Source organism: Herpailurus yagouaroundi, unplaced genomic scaffold (genome assembly GCF_014898765.1).
Source record: "Herpailurus yagouaroundi ecotype Mexico unplaced genomic scaffold, PumYag 183, whole genome shotgun sequence".
Lineage (NCBI taxonomy): Eukaryota > Metazoa > Chordata > Mammalia > Carnivora > Felidae > Herpailurus > Herpailurus yagouaroundi.
In genome coordinates, this window is record NW_024412414.1 from 11428383 (window position 1) to 11445408 (window position 17026).

Consider the following 17026-nt stretch of genomic DNA (forward strand, 5'->3'; position numbering starts at 1 on the left):
GGTACCTCAATCCCTGCTTCTGCTTTTGGGACCTCAGTTGTCCTTTGTCCTTACCCCATGATTATATACACAGCATAAGCATTCTAATTGGAGCATCACAAAAAATCTCAAGGTTGGCAATTCAATCAGCAGTCCCTGACACCAAGAGGATCATGTGGACACAGATATGAAACATGAATAGAAACGCTGCAGGAGAAAATTTAAATTTTTACCAAGAAAATATGTAACTTACTTTTTTTTAATTACATGAAAAAAATTTTATGTTTGTTTATTTTTGAGAGAGAGTGACAGACTACAAGTGGGGCAGGAGCAGAGAGAGGCAGATACAGAATCTGAAGCAGGCTCTAGGCTCTGTGCTGTCAGCACAGAGACAACACAGGGCTCAAACTCACAGACTGCAAGATCATGACCTGCCCTGAAGTCTGACACTTAACCGACTAAGTTAAGGCACCCCTTAATTACTAACTTTAGGCATCCCTAAAATTACATTTTATAGAAGATCCAAGTTCCCCGTGGTTATCAGACTGTATTCACCCCAATTCCAATATACCTTCATGAGTGGGAGAGAAGGACAGAATGATGGCATCACCCAGCAAATTGTGCAGCACCCCAGGGATGTCCACGGGGGTACATCACACAGTTACCCTCTTCCACGACATAAGTTAATACAGGAGAAAAAGTCTGGGAACAGATGCCTTGAGGAATAATAACATATCAATGGTGACAGGTCAATTACAAACAAGGACATTTTTTTTTTGATTTTTTCTTTTTTTAATGTTTTATTTATTTTTAAGAGAGAGGGAGGGGGGGAGAGAGAGAGAGAGAGAGAAAGAGAGAGAGAGAGAGAGAGAGAGAGAGAGAGAGAGAATATGAGTGGGGGAGGGGCAGAGAAAGGGGGAGAAACCGATTCTGAAGCAGGATCCAGGCTCTGAGCTGTCAGCACAGGGCCCGATGTGGGGCTCAAACTCACGAACGGTGAGATCATAACCTGAGCCAAAGTTGGACGCTTAACTGACTGAGCCACCCAGTTGCCGCAAACAAGGACATTTTCTATTTGATGTACTCAAAACCAGGCCTACTCTAATAGACTGACCTCAAGGTAAAAGTCTATGTTATTCTTCCATCCAGTGAGTAAATCACCCAGTACCTACGTTAAATATTTAGCAGTTTCAATCCATTAAATATAGATATGTTACATACACATTAAATACTCAGACAGAACACATAAAACAAGACCAAGGGAAAAGCCTATCAAATATGTGCTTCCTAACCATCTCTTATTCATGACTCTAGGGTTATTACCTAGCTTGAAAGGGAATCTCCTCTCTAATGTTGGGAGATCCTGATATTTGATCAATAGCTGGAACCAACATACTGACTTTTTTCTTCCTGATAATAAAGTTTTCTTGTGCTTCTTTATTCAAATTCACTATGATTCTAAGAAAGGTAATAACAAATCAGTCATTTGACCCCAAAGAGTCAAATTATTACTATTCTGTAATACACAAAGTGACTTGTGGAACACAATCATATTTATAGCTTACCCAGGTTAACCAGTATTAATTTATGTGTATTTTAAAATAGTGAAATGTCTTCTCCCTCATTCAATTAAAATGAACTTCAGGGATTTACTCACTTTACACTTAACTGTCCTTCAATTCACTTCGAGTATATTAATATGATTTTTTGGAAGAGAAAATGGAATATTAAAGAAGGAACTTCTAAGCTTGTTACTCAAGAGTCTCTAAAATTGGTCCTTAATTAAGTTTTCCATCTATCTAAAACTTTGCCCATATACTTTATGTATTTGAGTCAAAATTTTTGAAAACATTCCAGGGTTCTCTATGTGTAAGAAACCATCCAGATGTTTTATAACTTTGAGCCTCTGTTAAGGCCATTTCACTCTGATCTGGAATATTCCTTGTCCTCTTTTCTGTCTGTCCAAATATAAATCACTGTTCAAGGCTCAGCTGAACATCCCAGTGCATCAGCCAAACTCTCTTTCCTGAATTCCTGGAAGCCTTTACTATTTTTACCACTGTTTGTCCTGTATCATTTCCTGACATGCCTTATTGTTTTCATATTCAACATGGTTGAGATCAGAATGGTTAAATAATTTCTCAGGCGTTTTCCTCTTATCTTCACTGCTCTAGCTTGCTGACCTCAGGGCACGTAAGAAAGTCTTAAGAAAGGACTCAGATCAAGAATTCATTTGGAATTAGTTCCAGTTGGAAGTGATTTGAAACAAATCTCTGTAAAAGATGGAGCAGCGATTCCCAACTCACAGCCCTTGAACCCTGGTGGGAGGAGGGGACAGGGTCTGGAGAAGGGTGTGCAAGGAGTTGTTTTAAACTGTTACGTTTCATCCATGCATAAGAATATATACATAAATGTATATGTAGATATACAGACACACATCTCATATACACTCTATTGTTTTCAGTTATGGGTAGGTGCTCTAGATAAAAATAATCTGATAGTCTTTTTCATTTCCAGCTCTGCTTTTGGGACTAGTTATTCTCGGTCTTACCTCATAATTATATGCCATGATGTACAGTCATTTGTTATTATCAAATTTTATTATTTTAACAGAGGGACTTACAGAATCTTTTAAAATTGTAACGGGGTTCTCAGAGTTGAAATTTGGAAAGCACTCATCTAGAGGGACTTAGGACAATGCTATTCATTCATTAGGCTGTATACCCTCAGTTTTAGCTCTTCTTCTAACTAGTTGGCTTAATGTTTAATGGACAACATATTTGTTTTTGCAGAAAATCCTAAGTAATCTACCATGCTGAATTGTGCTCCAAAAAGAGTCAGTTAAAACTACCAAGAATCAGATCCAACTGGCACAGGGTGAAACTATCGTACTTGTCCTGGAGGAAGCTGGAATTATTGTTCCCAGCGTTAAAAGAATGAGAGGTAGGTAGCAGCTTCCAAAAAGGTCATGCTTATTCCAGATGCAGAGTGTCCTTAGGCTTCACTGAAATGGGCTGCAGCGCCATGAACTCTCACATATTCTTGTCTTTTATGGGATATTGGCCCAAGCTAAAGAACTTGGTGACAAGAACAGTCATGGAAGCTTTTCCTTCCTTTGTTAACTTGCACAGGGAAGAAGTACATTCATCTTGAGAGCATCTACTGCCCATGTAAGCTCTACATGCTAGGCATGAAACAACACCTTGCTGAAGAAAAAGTTTGGACTCTGAAACTGGTCAAATCATCAGAATTTATGATATCAGCTCCCGGTGTGTGCTTTTCTCTCATTCATAAGCTTTCTATTACACTCTCCCTAAGAACTACTACTTAGGTACTTTAGATAAATCCCAAATTCAGAGCCAAGATTTTTCTATGGGACACATACAAATTGATAGCCTGGATTTTTTTTAAATGTCCAGAGGTTTGCCAATTCATTTAATTTATACTGTATTATTTTTTTTATGTTTCATATTTATTTTTGAGAGACAGAGAGAGAGCACAAGCAAGGGAGGTGCAGAGAGAGAGAGCGGGACAGAGGATCCAAAGCAGGCTCCAGGCTCTGTGCTGACAGCAGTGAGGCCAACACAGGGCTCAAACCCACAAACTGTGAGATCACGACCTGAGCTGAAGTCACACACTCAACCGACTGAGCCACCCAGGTGCCCTTATACTTTCAATGATATATTTACTTAATTCATACCTCATTTTTAAAAACAGTCTCTTAACTGTTTAACACATTTAGCACATAATTTAACGCATTCATTCATTCCTACGTGCATTATTTACTGAGTGCATACTATGTGCTTCCCTGTTGCATTAAGTCCTGAGAATAAAATAATAAAAAATAATTTAATGTTTATTTATTTTTGAGAGAGAGAGAGAGAGAGAACATGAGTGGGAGACGGGCAGGGAGAATCCAAAGACAGTCTCCAGGCTCTGAGCTGTCAGCACCCAGCCCGATATGCAACTCATTAACTGCAAGATCATGACCTGAGCCACAATCAGGTGCTTAACTGAGCCACCCAGGAGCCCCGAAAATAATGATTTAAACCAAATATGGTCCTTGACATGATGGGGAAGTTAAAATGCAATGGGAGAAAAAGAAAAATCACAACAAATGTAAAATGCAACAGTGGCATCTGTTACAAAGGACAATTAAAAGGCAAATAAAAAATCTGCAAGAGGTGAAGTTGCTCTGGGCATGGGGCCAGGTGTGACGTTCTGAGGGAGCCACAGTGGAATCTGAAGATGGAAGAAGGGAAGGAGTTAATGAAATGAAGGGCAGGAAAAGCATTTCAAGCATAAGGAACAGTATGCTCCAGTGGCCCTTGGAGGAAGGGAGGAAGGTGAAGATGTGGAACAAATACTGTCAGTGCAGCTAAAGAGCAGGGAAAATGGGTCATATGGTGAGAGGTAGCTGGAGGGCAGACCACTTGCCTATACAGTGATAAATTCAGATATGGAAGAACAAGACGCACTTTGCCAGCTGTTCCTAGCAACCTTCCCAAACCAAGTCAACTCTTCTTCCTTCCAAGCTGAATTTTGTAGCAAATCAATACAATATCAAGATTCCACAGCATTTCAGAAACTGCTCAAATTAGAACAGTGGTTGACAGAGGAATAAAAATGGGTGCCAAGGGAACTGTGTTACCCATTGGAAGCATCAGTAGAGGCTGGTTTAGAAAGTGGTCTCTGGGTAAATTCCTAGCAGTGCTATTGCTGGGTCATAGGGTAGGTCTATTTTTAATTTTTTGAGGAAGCTCCACACTGTTTTCCAGAGTGGCTGCACCAATTTGCATTCCCACCCCAATGTTTATAGCAGCACTCTCAACAATAGCCAAATTATGGAAAGAGCCTAAATGTCCATCAACTGATGAATGGATAAAGAAATTGTGGTTTATATACACAATGGAGTACTACGCGGCAATGAGAAAGAATGAAATATGGCTGTTTGTAGCAATGTGTGATGCTAAGTGAAATAAGCCATACTGAGAAAGACAGATACCATATTGTGTTCACTCTTAGGTGGATTCTGAGAAACTTAACAGAAACCCATGGGGGAGGGGAAGGAAAAAAAAAGAGGTTAGAGTGGGAGAGAGCCAAAGCATAAGAGACTCTTAAAAACAGAACAAACTGAGGGTTGATGGGGAGTGGGAGGGAGGGGAGGGTGGGTGATGTGTATAGAGGAGGGCACCTTTTGGGATGAGCACTGGGTGTTGTATGGAAACCAATTTGACAATAAATTTCATATATTGAAAAAAAAAAAAGAAAGTGGTCCCTGGTATTGCTTGGAGAATGCATTACTTTTCCCTCGAGCAATATCTTTGGTCTCAAGATTTCTTTACCTTTTTTTTTTTTTTTTTCGATTGAACATCATGCTTAGCAAAACACGTGTTAGTTTAGTGACTTAATTTTTTTTTCCTTTCCAGGATAAATACTCACCTATAACACTAAGCTCTGCACTGGAAAAGATAACTCCGTGTTTATTCTCGGCCACACACTGATACATGCCAGCATCTGAGAGGTTCACTACTGTTATGTTGAGCATTCCTTGCTCAATTTGAATTCTATCCTGTGAAAGAAAAGAGGAACACAAAACAATGACCTTCTCAACTGAGACCTTAAGGCAATTTTGCTACATGTTATATCAAAGGGGCTTAATGAGAAGAAAATAGCCATCATATAAGCAATTTACATTACATGATCTATTTATCTGTCAACTAAATTTGTGGCAGGTCAGATGCTAAATGGAACAACCTTGTACATCAGTTGGTAAATGGAATTTAAATTGTAGGACTCTCTGGAGTTCTCATTGATTCAATAGTGAAACCATTCAGATTAATATCCTCTCTAAAATAGATGAACTTGAAATTTAAAATGCTTTTGTACTCTCAGGCTTTGTGCTGACTGGGGAGTGGGGTGGGGTGGGGAGGAGGGTAGGGAATACAACCATATTTACTGTTCAGAGTATTAAAACATTCAGATTATGAGGAGGCAGCACTTTGAAGGTTAAGAGAATTGTAATCTATATATTATAGATTATAGAAGCAGAGACAAATATTTAATATTGGTTGATGTCAGTGGCATAATCTAAGCTTAGGACCATCTTCTGGAGGCCAATTGGAAGAAAGAAGAGTTAGTGTACTGAACAAAAGACCATTCTCATTTGTCAGCCTGAGGATACCTAATTTGAATTATCAATTTTTCTAAGTCCCAAAAAGGATCTCCTCCTCCCCAGGAACCTGCCATTTAAAAAATATAAGATAAAAAGAAGTACTGGTTTTCTATTGGCCGCAGGGTTGCAATTTAGCAGGGTAGACACCTTATTAGGCTCTGATCAAATCTAGGTACCCATGTTCCCTCACGTTAAATAAAATTGAGGAAAATGCTGGTTATCTGGGTACCTACACTTTAGTGGTTTGAGTTTGGCTTTTATAATTGGGAGAGTCATGGAGTCAGCAGGAGCTCTTCCAGGGACAGGAGAGGAGTATGTGACAGGGCGACAGTCCCCTTTCTGCTTTGTGTGCACTGATGACCCACCGTTGCTCACAGCAGGCACTCTTCACTGGGCCGCCTACGGTGGAGGAAATCTGAGTATGAAAACCTGCCTCTTAACTTGGGGCCTGAGGAAAATGTCAAATTTCAGGAACATTTGAGTTCAGTAGGAAAATACCACAGGAAAAGTTTAAATTGGACACAATTGTTCCTCATTCTTATTAAGGCCCTCCTCATCCTCCCCTTGCTTCATTCCTAGTTCTTTGTCGTCAGGGTCTGCTCCCTTAGATGAGCATTCCTGTATTATGTCAATGTCTCCTCTCTCATAGGAGATTCTCATAGTACTTTCCAGATGCTCTTTCAGAACCAAGGTATTTACTCTTTAAGCTGCTAAGTTTGATGACTGCTCACAGCTGGGTCCCTCTCTCTGGGTAATGCTTTTGGCAGAAAGAACTTCCCAAATTCAATGCCTGGTTGGTGCAGTGGTACAAACCGCACCCCCCCCCCCCCCCACCTTTGCCTCTAACTTGGGAACCTCTGAAGGGCCTTCTGCTCCAGAGCTCCCCCTGTAGGCTTATATTGAAACTGCACCACTGTTTAACCTCTGCCCAGTCTGGCTTCTCTGACTCCTTCATGGTGAGGCTCTGAGAGCTTTCCCAGCATACCCCCTGAACACAAATGTCTGCCTAAGAGTCTGTTTTTAGAAAACACAAAGAAAGACAGTGACTACTGAAGTATTTATTTTCAAAGAGCATTTGGACTTTTCCTCCCTTTGGGCCATATTCCCTCCCCCTCCTTTTCCTTAAGTCTTATTTTCCATATAACCAATTCTGAAAACCTTATTCAGGCAAACTTTGGTAGTTAGTTCTGAATCCAGGAGACCTTCAATATTTGAATCCTGGCTCTATTACTTACTAAAGATGGATATGACCTTAGGCAAACTGCTCTGACCTCAGGCAAACAAGGCAGGTTCCTTGTCTGTAAATTGGGCATAGCAATAGTACTTACCTCATAAGGTTCCTTGTGAATACCAGATGAAGCAATGTGTTTGAAGTGGTAGGATAGGTTAGCACTTGTTAAATGTTTGAGAATCACACCTTCCAAATCCTTTTTAAACATTATTATAACCTATCATTTCCCCCTAACAAAATGAATAGTCTGCATAGAATTTTCATTTCAGGGGTTACATATTTCTAAAATTAACATTTTCTTCTTTTAAAGTCTATCTGTGGGGGGGGCGGCTGGGTAGCTCAGGTGGTTAAGCATACAGCTCTTTTATTTTTTTAAATTTTTTTAATGCTTTTATTCTTGAGAGAGAGAGAGAGGGAGACAGAGTGCAAGTGGGGGAGGGGCAGAGAGAGAGGGAGACACAGAATCTGAAGCAGGCACCAGGCTCTGAGCTGTCAGCATGGAGCCCAATGTGGGGCTCAAACTCTAACCATGAGATCCTGACCTGAGCTGAAGTCGAATGCTCAACCAACTGAGCCACCCAGGTGCCCCAAGCATATAGCTTTTTTTTTTTTTAAAGCATATAGCTTTTAATTTTAGCTCATGCTAGGAACTCACGGTTCATAAGCTCAAGCCCAGCATTCAGATGGAGCACTGTCAGCCCGGATCCTGCTTGGTATTCTTTCTCTCCCTCTCCCCCACTTGTGTTTTCTCTCTCAAAATAAATAAATAAACTTAAAAAAAATCAGTCTGCTTAACTTTTCAAAATATCTTGTTTATTTTCATAGACATAAGTTCTTTATTTAACTCTTTCAGCATCCTAAACAGACTCATTCCTATTTCTTTGTTAGACCATTCTATTGTTTGGTTCAAATTTCTAAAAAATAACTTTTTGAAAATGTTTTGGAATATTGGCTTACAGGCTTATTTGTGAAAAGGAGTTAGTTTTCTTTGTTTGTTTTTATTCCCATCAGCAGTTTTGTCGCTGTTCTACCTCATCCCCTGGGTCACCAGTCCAGAAGCAGATCTGCTCATGGATTCTGTGAGGTCCTGACCTGTGAGGACACTCAAATTACTGCAGCTCTCAGCCCAGAGCCAGTGGGAATCCTGGCCCAAGACTTTCCACCTGTCTTGCACCACTGTGTGTGATTGCTTCTTTCACCGGAGAGCAATAGGTGGGGAAGATCCACACCCCAAGCCCTTACTCCAAGGATATTGTATCCTGTCTCCAGAGAGGATTTTTGCTTTTTTATTTTTTTATTTTTTTGAGAGAGAGAGGGCACAAATTAGTGAGGACCAGAGAGAGAGAGAGAGAGGGAGAGAGAAAGAGAGAGAGATACCTATGAGGGGCAGAAAGGGGAGAGAGGGAGAAAGAGAAGTGGGGCTCAACCACAGCAGGACTTGTGTTCACCCAATGCTGGGCTCGAACTCACGAACTATGAGATCATGATTTGAGCTGCAGTCCCAATACTTAACTGACTGAGCCACCCAGATGCCCTGGATTTTTGCTTTTTTAAAGCCAAGCTCTCAGGTACCACTGCCTTCCCTCAGGCCTACAGTCTAGTGCCTCCAGTCGCAGTAATCACTTTCAGTTTTTGTTCTATTTCTGTTGCATCAGAAATACTAATCTTGCATTTGCATATGTCATTACTACGTGTTTGGAGGCAGAATGGGTGTTTTGATGGTGATCTTATTGGACATCATGTTGTTGTCCAGAAGTCTCCACGAACAGAAGAGAATAACAAAACCACATTGAGAGGAGAATTTGTATGCTGGGAGGTCTTACTCTCTCTTATATAGAACACATACAAATTTGTTTCTTAGCACAGTTACATGTTCCAGACTTTCTGCATGACTTTCCAATTGTACAGCCAAAGATGTTAATTTATGAAAACCAAAGATTTTGTACAGAAGCTTAATTGAACAAGGCTGAAGAACTGGATGTATGGAGTTTCTATGTATCAACTGCATTCACTTCCACTTTTTCTGCTATTAACACTTGTTGCTTATTATTTTCTAAATAACTCATCATTTTCCTGTTTCCATAACAATGAGGTCACATGAAACATTACAGTCAATACTAAAATATGATTATCATCAGTTGGCTTACCCGAGTTAATAGTGGTTCACCATTTTTTAGCCACCTGTATGTAGGTTTGGGCCTTCCATTTGCTTTACATTCCCAAAAGACATTTTCTTCAATAGCCACATGTGTATCGTTTATTTCTTGAATCCAATTAGGTTGAGCTATAGCAGTTCAGAAAGCAAAGAAAAGATGTACATTCAGTATATGTTCAATCTATTTTTATCACATGAAATCGAAGGACAAAAGTAGGCTTGTAAGAAAATTATTTTTCCAGGTGTTATGCATATTTCAAGGCTGGGTAAGAGTTCAGGGGTACTTTTAGAAGACAACCCACTCTATGTCCAACTCTGAATGTCCTGTTTTTGCAGCCCATGTGGCTGGTCTTTTAATTGCTAAAGGCAGAAAATAAAAGCAGCATTGCCATATGGCCAAATTAACTGTCCCTCTCCTCCAAGTAGCTATTTTTTACCATTTTTGTAGGAGAAATATCCCACACTGCCCCACCATTTCTGGCTGGGAGCATGTTTTCCTAGATACACACTATGTTTCCCAGATTGCTTTGCAATTGAAGGTAACCATGTGACTGAGTTCAAGCTCAGCGTACCTGTGTGAAAGTAGTGAGATCAACTTTCAAGTTGTTTACTGAAAGATACTTGCCCCGAAATCTCATTGCTCCATACCATTGATGGGGGGGAAAAAAAAGTGACAACTGCAATAGTCTTGGGCTCAGAGATAGAAGCTACGAAGGATGAAAATGCAGACTTATCAGTCTTGGACTTTGAATAACCTTGTAGAGCAAAGTAGCCCCAGACTCACCAGCAGATTGTGGGGGAAATATGTGGGGAAGAAATAAACTTTTTTTAAGCCAATGTATTTTTGGGTCTCTCTATTAGAGCAGCTTAGTCTCTCGCTAACTAATACACTTCACTCCTACATACTATATAGATAATTTTGTGACTTCTTTCTCCTTCTAGACTACATCATTGTTTACTATTGACTTATTTCATATTGATAGAATGTTATACACAAGAGTATGGCTCCAGAACCCCAAATCTCTGAATGAGTCCTGATTTTTACCAAAACTTTCATAGGAAATCATCTCTTGCCCACAGTCTACCACTGTGGAATTCAAGGTAGCCCACCATCCTACACCACTCCCACTACCCAAATTATGCCACCTTTCTCATGCTTCAGTTGAAATCATGCTTTTTTTCTCCTTGTTCTCAATAAAGACAATGTTAATTCCACATTCCATAAAATGTCATCATAAATACCAAGCTTTGCCTACAGCACAATTCATGCTATTGTTAACTGTAATGGCAAATGTACTTAAGTAGAAGACCTTTAGTCCAAAGTTCATGCAGAAGAGAACCACAGCTATCATTCTGGAATGTTTCCTTCTCACAGGACAATTTCTGTAGGGTAATGCCTACCAACAGAAACCTAATAGTTAGAATTGTTATCAGTATTTAATTAGAAGGTGCTACTCAATATTCTTAACATGTCTCTTGTCTGATTTGACCTCAGAATCTTCATTGAGTGAGGCTTCAAATCATCTATAATTTAATTCAAAAGGAAATTACTAGTGTTGAGGCTAAGCTGTCTATCTTACCTACTTACTAATAAACAAAACTAGAAAAACACTCAACAAGTCACTTTACCAGCAGAGGTCTCTAGGTCCTTGAATAAATATTGCTTTCTCCTTTTCCCATCTACAAACAAATGCATGTTTTTCAAGGAGCAAAACACAATTTTACAAATCTTCTACTGATGGGGATGATGCATTGTTGCATAGGAGGGGAGGTTGAAAGGGTCGATTTTCAAAAAAAAAAAGTTGTAACATCAACAAGCATTAATTTCAATGAAAGGTTATAACCTTCATCCTTGAAAGAGCTGCAAGTCTGCCATTGTTCTGTATCTTCCTGCTGCTCATGCAAAGGGAGCTCAAAAGGTGGATACCTTTTCTGTTCTCTGCTTGGAGAATTTGATGTGTAACCCTGATAGGGCTAACGGCAGTTGTGTGCCTGATTTCACATTCAACCTGCTGAATATTTACCCCCCACAGAGTCCATGAAAACAAAGCAAACAAGAAAAGCTACAGAAATCTATGTGGAATATTAACAACTAAGCCAAACTTTTCAAAGAGACTGAGGGAAAAATAAATGGAAGGGCAAATGTAACTTATGAAGCAATGTCAAGTTGTAGTTCAAAAAGGAAACATCAAAACCACGTGCAAAGACTGAGATTTCAATGTCACAGATTTCCTGCAACACTTGAGCTTATTCGTTGCTTTCTTTCAAAAATATAGAAACTTGGAATGGAAGGAAAGCCTTGACATCCCACACTCAAAAAAGAGATGGGGCAGGGCAGGGAGAGTCTTGAGAGGATTTTGCAAACACCTTGCAAAATTCTAACTAACGACTTCCATGGGCTCATTTTGTCTCTTCCAACAGGCTTATGGAAGTTAAGGTGCTTGACAAGAATGCTCACTGGTAGTTATTTGTGCTGGTCAAGGTGAAATCACACACTAATTCAGCCGATGTAAGACATCATCATATACTTTCTTTGTTTTTAAGTAAAATTAATTCATAGAAGACATGTGAAATGATAAAAACATATTCCTTTTGAGGTGATACCTGGACAAGGGCCCAGGATCAGGAAAAGAATATCATATTATATAAATGGCAAAGAATGAGATAATCTTACTTTTTAACATGCCAGTTGCAGATCTATAGGGCAAATGCCCACACAGTGAAGATTTCTGCTGCCACTCACTTAGACTGGATGAATCAGATCTAAGTGAGTGAATTTCTTGTATGCAGTCTGTGACTGATGAAAATTGTTTATATCTCTCCATATCTCTTCAGGTCACCTAGTTCAAAGTCTTTGGATAACAAATGGTCCACTTTAGAGCATGATAAAAACATGATTTCATATATATATGTGTATATATATATATATACACATATATATGAATATATATACATATATATGTACATATATACATATGTACATATATATATGTACATATATACATATATATGTACATATATATACACATATATAACATATATATATGTTGGCTAATGCATATGGGTCTAAGGTATTTATTACTTAGTATCTAGTTTTAACTACCTTTTATGATTCCATTTATAAATAGTAACTCTTAAGTAAGACCTGAACAGGTTGGCATAGCACTAGTATTTCAGAAACCAAGTTGTATTTAAATGCCTTTTTGGGTAATATATGTAGATCCCACGTATTAAACAGAATGAATCACATCCACATATTAAACCATCTATTTTCATGTTCTTTCAAGATTTGAAACAGAAGAATTCCTTCTCTGTAACATCTCATCTTGTTCTCAAGCTACAAATTCAAATATAAGGTTAAATGATTATGTAGGATTTGACCTTGTGACACCATTAGTCTCTTGGATAGATGAACAATCTTTTCATTTCAATCTTTTATAAAATAACTGCCAGAAATTACCTAAATCTTTGTGCATTCCAGCCAATGGAATCATGTAAGCATCATATCCAATAAGAATTTATACTGGTGATGGATTGAATTTGAACTCAGTGGCCAAACAATTCTCAAATCTACATCTCAACCTAGATCTCTGATTCTCCAAAACCAAAAATTTCTAATAAGAAGAAATGCCATCATGAGCCTTAGAACTTAGAAATTTAAAAATGTAAAAGAAAGCATATGCTGGGGAAAAGCAGTTAAATCCCTATTGCAAAGATGATCCAGTGGCCATTCGAAATTATTTCTGGTTACTTACATAGTCTTGGAGAAGATGAATCAGCTCCAGGGAATACAGAGGTTTAACTAATAATATTGCTTAAGAAGTTTATTAGTAGTGGGTTTTATAAACCTGAAGATAATCACTTGGATTCAATTTACCACCTGGATATGGATATGGATATAAATATGGATAGCTGCTTCCCAAATCCTTATCTCCAGACTGGAAGTTTGGATTGTTCACAGAATCACTGATATATTCTCATTATCTTCACCTTGAAACCAAATGTTCCCAGCACTAGCACTTGAACTATTCACTTTCAAACCTTACTGTAGAGGGTATTCCAACTTATCCTTATAGTCTCCTCTGAAACCCCTGACTTCCCATTTGCAGAAGTCACTGAATGGAAAGACCAGCTTAACCAGCAATACTTATACTGTGTCCCGAGGTAGGGTCCAAATTTGATCTTTGTTCAGCGTTTATCATCTCCCATCCTCTGACTTCAGGCTCTCGTCCACTCAACACATGGCGGCAGGAAAGCATCCTACTATGGGGGGTTTCAAATTCAATTCTGCAAAGCTTTGAGGTCTCTTGGGAGGTATTTTCTTCAACTAGAGAAGGCTTGCTTTGTTTTAAACATAGAGAATTTGATGTAAAAAAAAAGGAACTTGATGATTAAACAACACATGCACTTTGAAAAATACTACACTGAAGCCATCTAAATCTTGTCTTGGATTTGGAGCCTGGAGATTGTCAGCACAGAGCCTGACGCGGGGCTCGAACTCACACACCGCGAGATCATGACCTGAGCCGAAGTTGGACGCTCAACCGACTGAGCCACCCAGGTGCCCCTTGAGACTGTATCTTGAACTAACTGAATTCTTGGGTCTCCCAGGTTCTCTGTTAATTTGTGCTTCACTCAGACACCCCTACTTAGGGTCTCTTCACCTCTGTACTGTACTTTTGCTTCTGGAAATGACAATATCATCAGGCCAAGCCTCTCAAAGGTAACAATGATAAACTCTATACGAAAGATAAAAGCTGACTATGTGAAGGCAGCCAAGAGCAAGCATATTTCTATTAATAGGTATTCACTAATAAATACAACAGATGTGACTGGAGGAATTAAGTCTCTGTGTGAGATAATGGACAAAATTTATGAATGTGCTTTGCACACTGTAAATGTTATACATACCAAGAGAACATTACCACCATTTCATATTTTTAGGCTAATATTTAAAGTACTCTGCCATCTTGTTCTACCCAGTTCTCTTACTTTCTCTCCAACTATGCCCAGAAAATACATAGCTGCCATCAAATAAGGGTCTTCTTTAGCCTCAAGTCCAATAAGTCAGTTCTTCCTTGTATCTTTGTTCTTATCATTTTTTCTTCTTGGAATATTTCTCTCCCCTCCATCCCTAACCTGTTTTTACTCTGAAGAAACAGCTCCTCCATGAGGCCTTCCCTGATCGGCCAATCACAATCCTTCTGAACACATACAGTTCATTTGGCACAAACAGCCTGATTTGTGCCATCACTTGTATTGTTTTTGTAAGGCCTTACAGCTGGTTCACTAAGCCCACTTTTGCTCACAAAAAACAAGCTATTACTCTAGCCTAACATGGATTAATTTCCCTTTAACTTTCAACTTAATCACTACCTAGTGATTCTCAGAATCTGGTCTTACTGGGTTGATTTTATCCCTTCCTGCTCCTTCCCCTATGCACCTTCTGAGCAAAATACCACCAAGCCCTGACACTATGTATTTATGGGGTATCTCATCAGCATCACTTTATATTTGTTATTTCTCAACCCCATAATAACCTGTAGGTTAAATGGAATTTTCCTCATTTTACAGATGAAGCACAGAAATAGTAACGTCTCAATTCAGAAAGGGGTCCAGTTAGGATGGGCACGCAGGCCTGCTTGCCTCCAACACCCATGCTCTATCTATAGGTTCTGAAAACATGTGCAACCTTACCATCAGTGGTGATGTGAGCATTTTTTGTACCTGTGTTTCTCAAAGTATGGTCTAAGGACCACTAGGATTCCCTAGGTCTCTTTCAGAGAGCCCATGACATCTTTTCTTTCCAACTACCTATCTGTAGGAGATTTCCTTCATATACTTCAACCAAAACAATACATCATGACTGACTGAACACACAAGCACATATAAGAGTCCAGCTTTCTTCTGTTAAAACAGACATTAAAGAGATTTGCAAACACATAAGTAATGCCTCTTTTCTTATTAATTTCTCTGTGAAAAAATATAATCAGTTTTCTTAAAATATGTTAATTATGTTAACAGGTCATTTTAAAATAAAGTATTAAATTAGGGGCAGCCTGGGTGGCTCAGTCGGTTGAGCGTCCAACCTCAGCTCAAGTCATGATCTCACAGTTCACAAGTTCAAGTCCTATGTCAGGCTCTGTGCTGGCAGCTCAGATCCTGGGGCCTGCTTCCGATTCTCTGCCTCCCTCTCTGCACCAGCACACCCCCCCCCGCCCCCAACCACCTCGCTCATGCTCTCTCTGTCTCAAAAATAAACATTAAAAATTTTTTTCAATAAAAAATAAAAAGTACTAAATTAAATTGTTTTAATTTTTAATATGGGATATACTGGTAGATACTGGCAAAAATCCTTTGGAGCATTTAATAATTTTTAAGGGTGAAAAGGGATCTTGAAACCACAAGTTTGAGAGCTCCTACTTTAGATAAGCACAGAAACTTTCAGATAAATGAATCTACTTATGTAAAACTTGCTACAAGTATATTTAAACAGTATTCCTTGCTGGATAAAAATTATAACAGTACCTCTGCATTCTATGGTAATAACGAGTGAAGACATTGAATTGAATTTCAATTCAACGAGTGAAGACATTGAATTGAATTTCAATTCAATATATTGATGTGACTTTTTCTTCCCTAGTCTGAAGCTTCTCTTGGGGTAAGGACCTTGTGTCCCCACTTCTGCATTACTTCCCACTGACCCTTATTCACAGTACGTTCTCAGTATGTACCTCTTGAAATTTACAGCAAGCCAATTTAGTGGAACTACCAGACAAAGAGACAAAACAAAAATTGTTGGCTTCATTTTAGTGGCACTGACGGTAACTGAGGGTCTCAGTATCAGTTCTGTCCAGGACAATTAAACAGACTATTGCTCTACTCTGAAATTACCTTACCTGTTGTTTTCATCTTTTGGTCACTATGTCCTTTAAGCCACTTTGCAGGGCCGAATATTATCTAGAGATCACATACATGTAGCATATCCAGGGGGAAATTAGTATGCTGTGCTGCATGATGCTTCTGTATTCACTTGTTGATGACGTTAGAGATACTCAAACACTGTTCGCAAAGCCATCAAGCCTATAGTTTTGCCATTTGAGCCAAAGGACCATAGCATACAAGGTTTAGACATACAGCCATATATGTAATTTGGAATGGAAAATAAAAAGAGCTCATTCAGACTCAATCAGTTGATTACCTTAGAAAATAAGAAGAAAGAAAGCCAATTATTCATCTGGATGTTTTCATTTATGACACTGGTTGTGGGAAAATATGGAGAAAAAGTATCTGGATGATTAATGGATTTTCCCCTTATCTACTGCATTAAAATGTCTTATTGGCAGGAAAAATAACATGTGCAGTATAACAGAAAGGGCAGTTGTAGCCATGGCTCTGATTCTCACTCACTTTATGATTTTGGGTATGTTATTTCATGTCTCTGGGCTTTATTTTCTTTACTTATAAAAATCAAGGGGTTGGCCGT

The 17026-nt window shown here is 38.9% G+C and overlaps 1 protein-coding gene across 6 annotated transcripts in view; it reads right to left on the reverse strand.

The window, feature by feature from the left end:
- CNTN4 (contactin 4) overlaps positions 1-17026 on the reverse strand; it is a 911050-nt gene that overhangs the window by 143717 nt on the left and 750307 nt on the right. For all 6 annotated transcript variants that reach the window (XM_040492136.1, XM_040492135.1, XM_040492132.1 and 3 more), the window contains 2 exons: positions 9533-9669; positions 5422-5551 (listed from right to left, as the gene is read on the reverse strand). In XM_040492136.1, coding sequence (XP_040348070.1) covers positions 5422-5551; positions 9533-9669 — 267 coding nt within the window. The remainder of the gene's footprint in view (positions 1-5421; positions 5552-9532; positions 9670-17026) is intronic.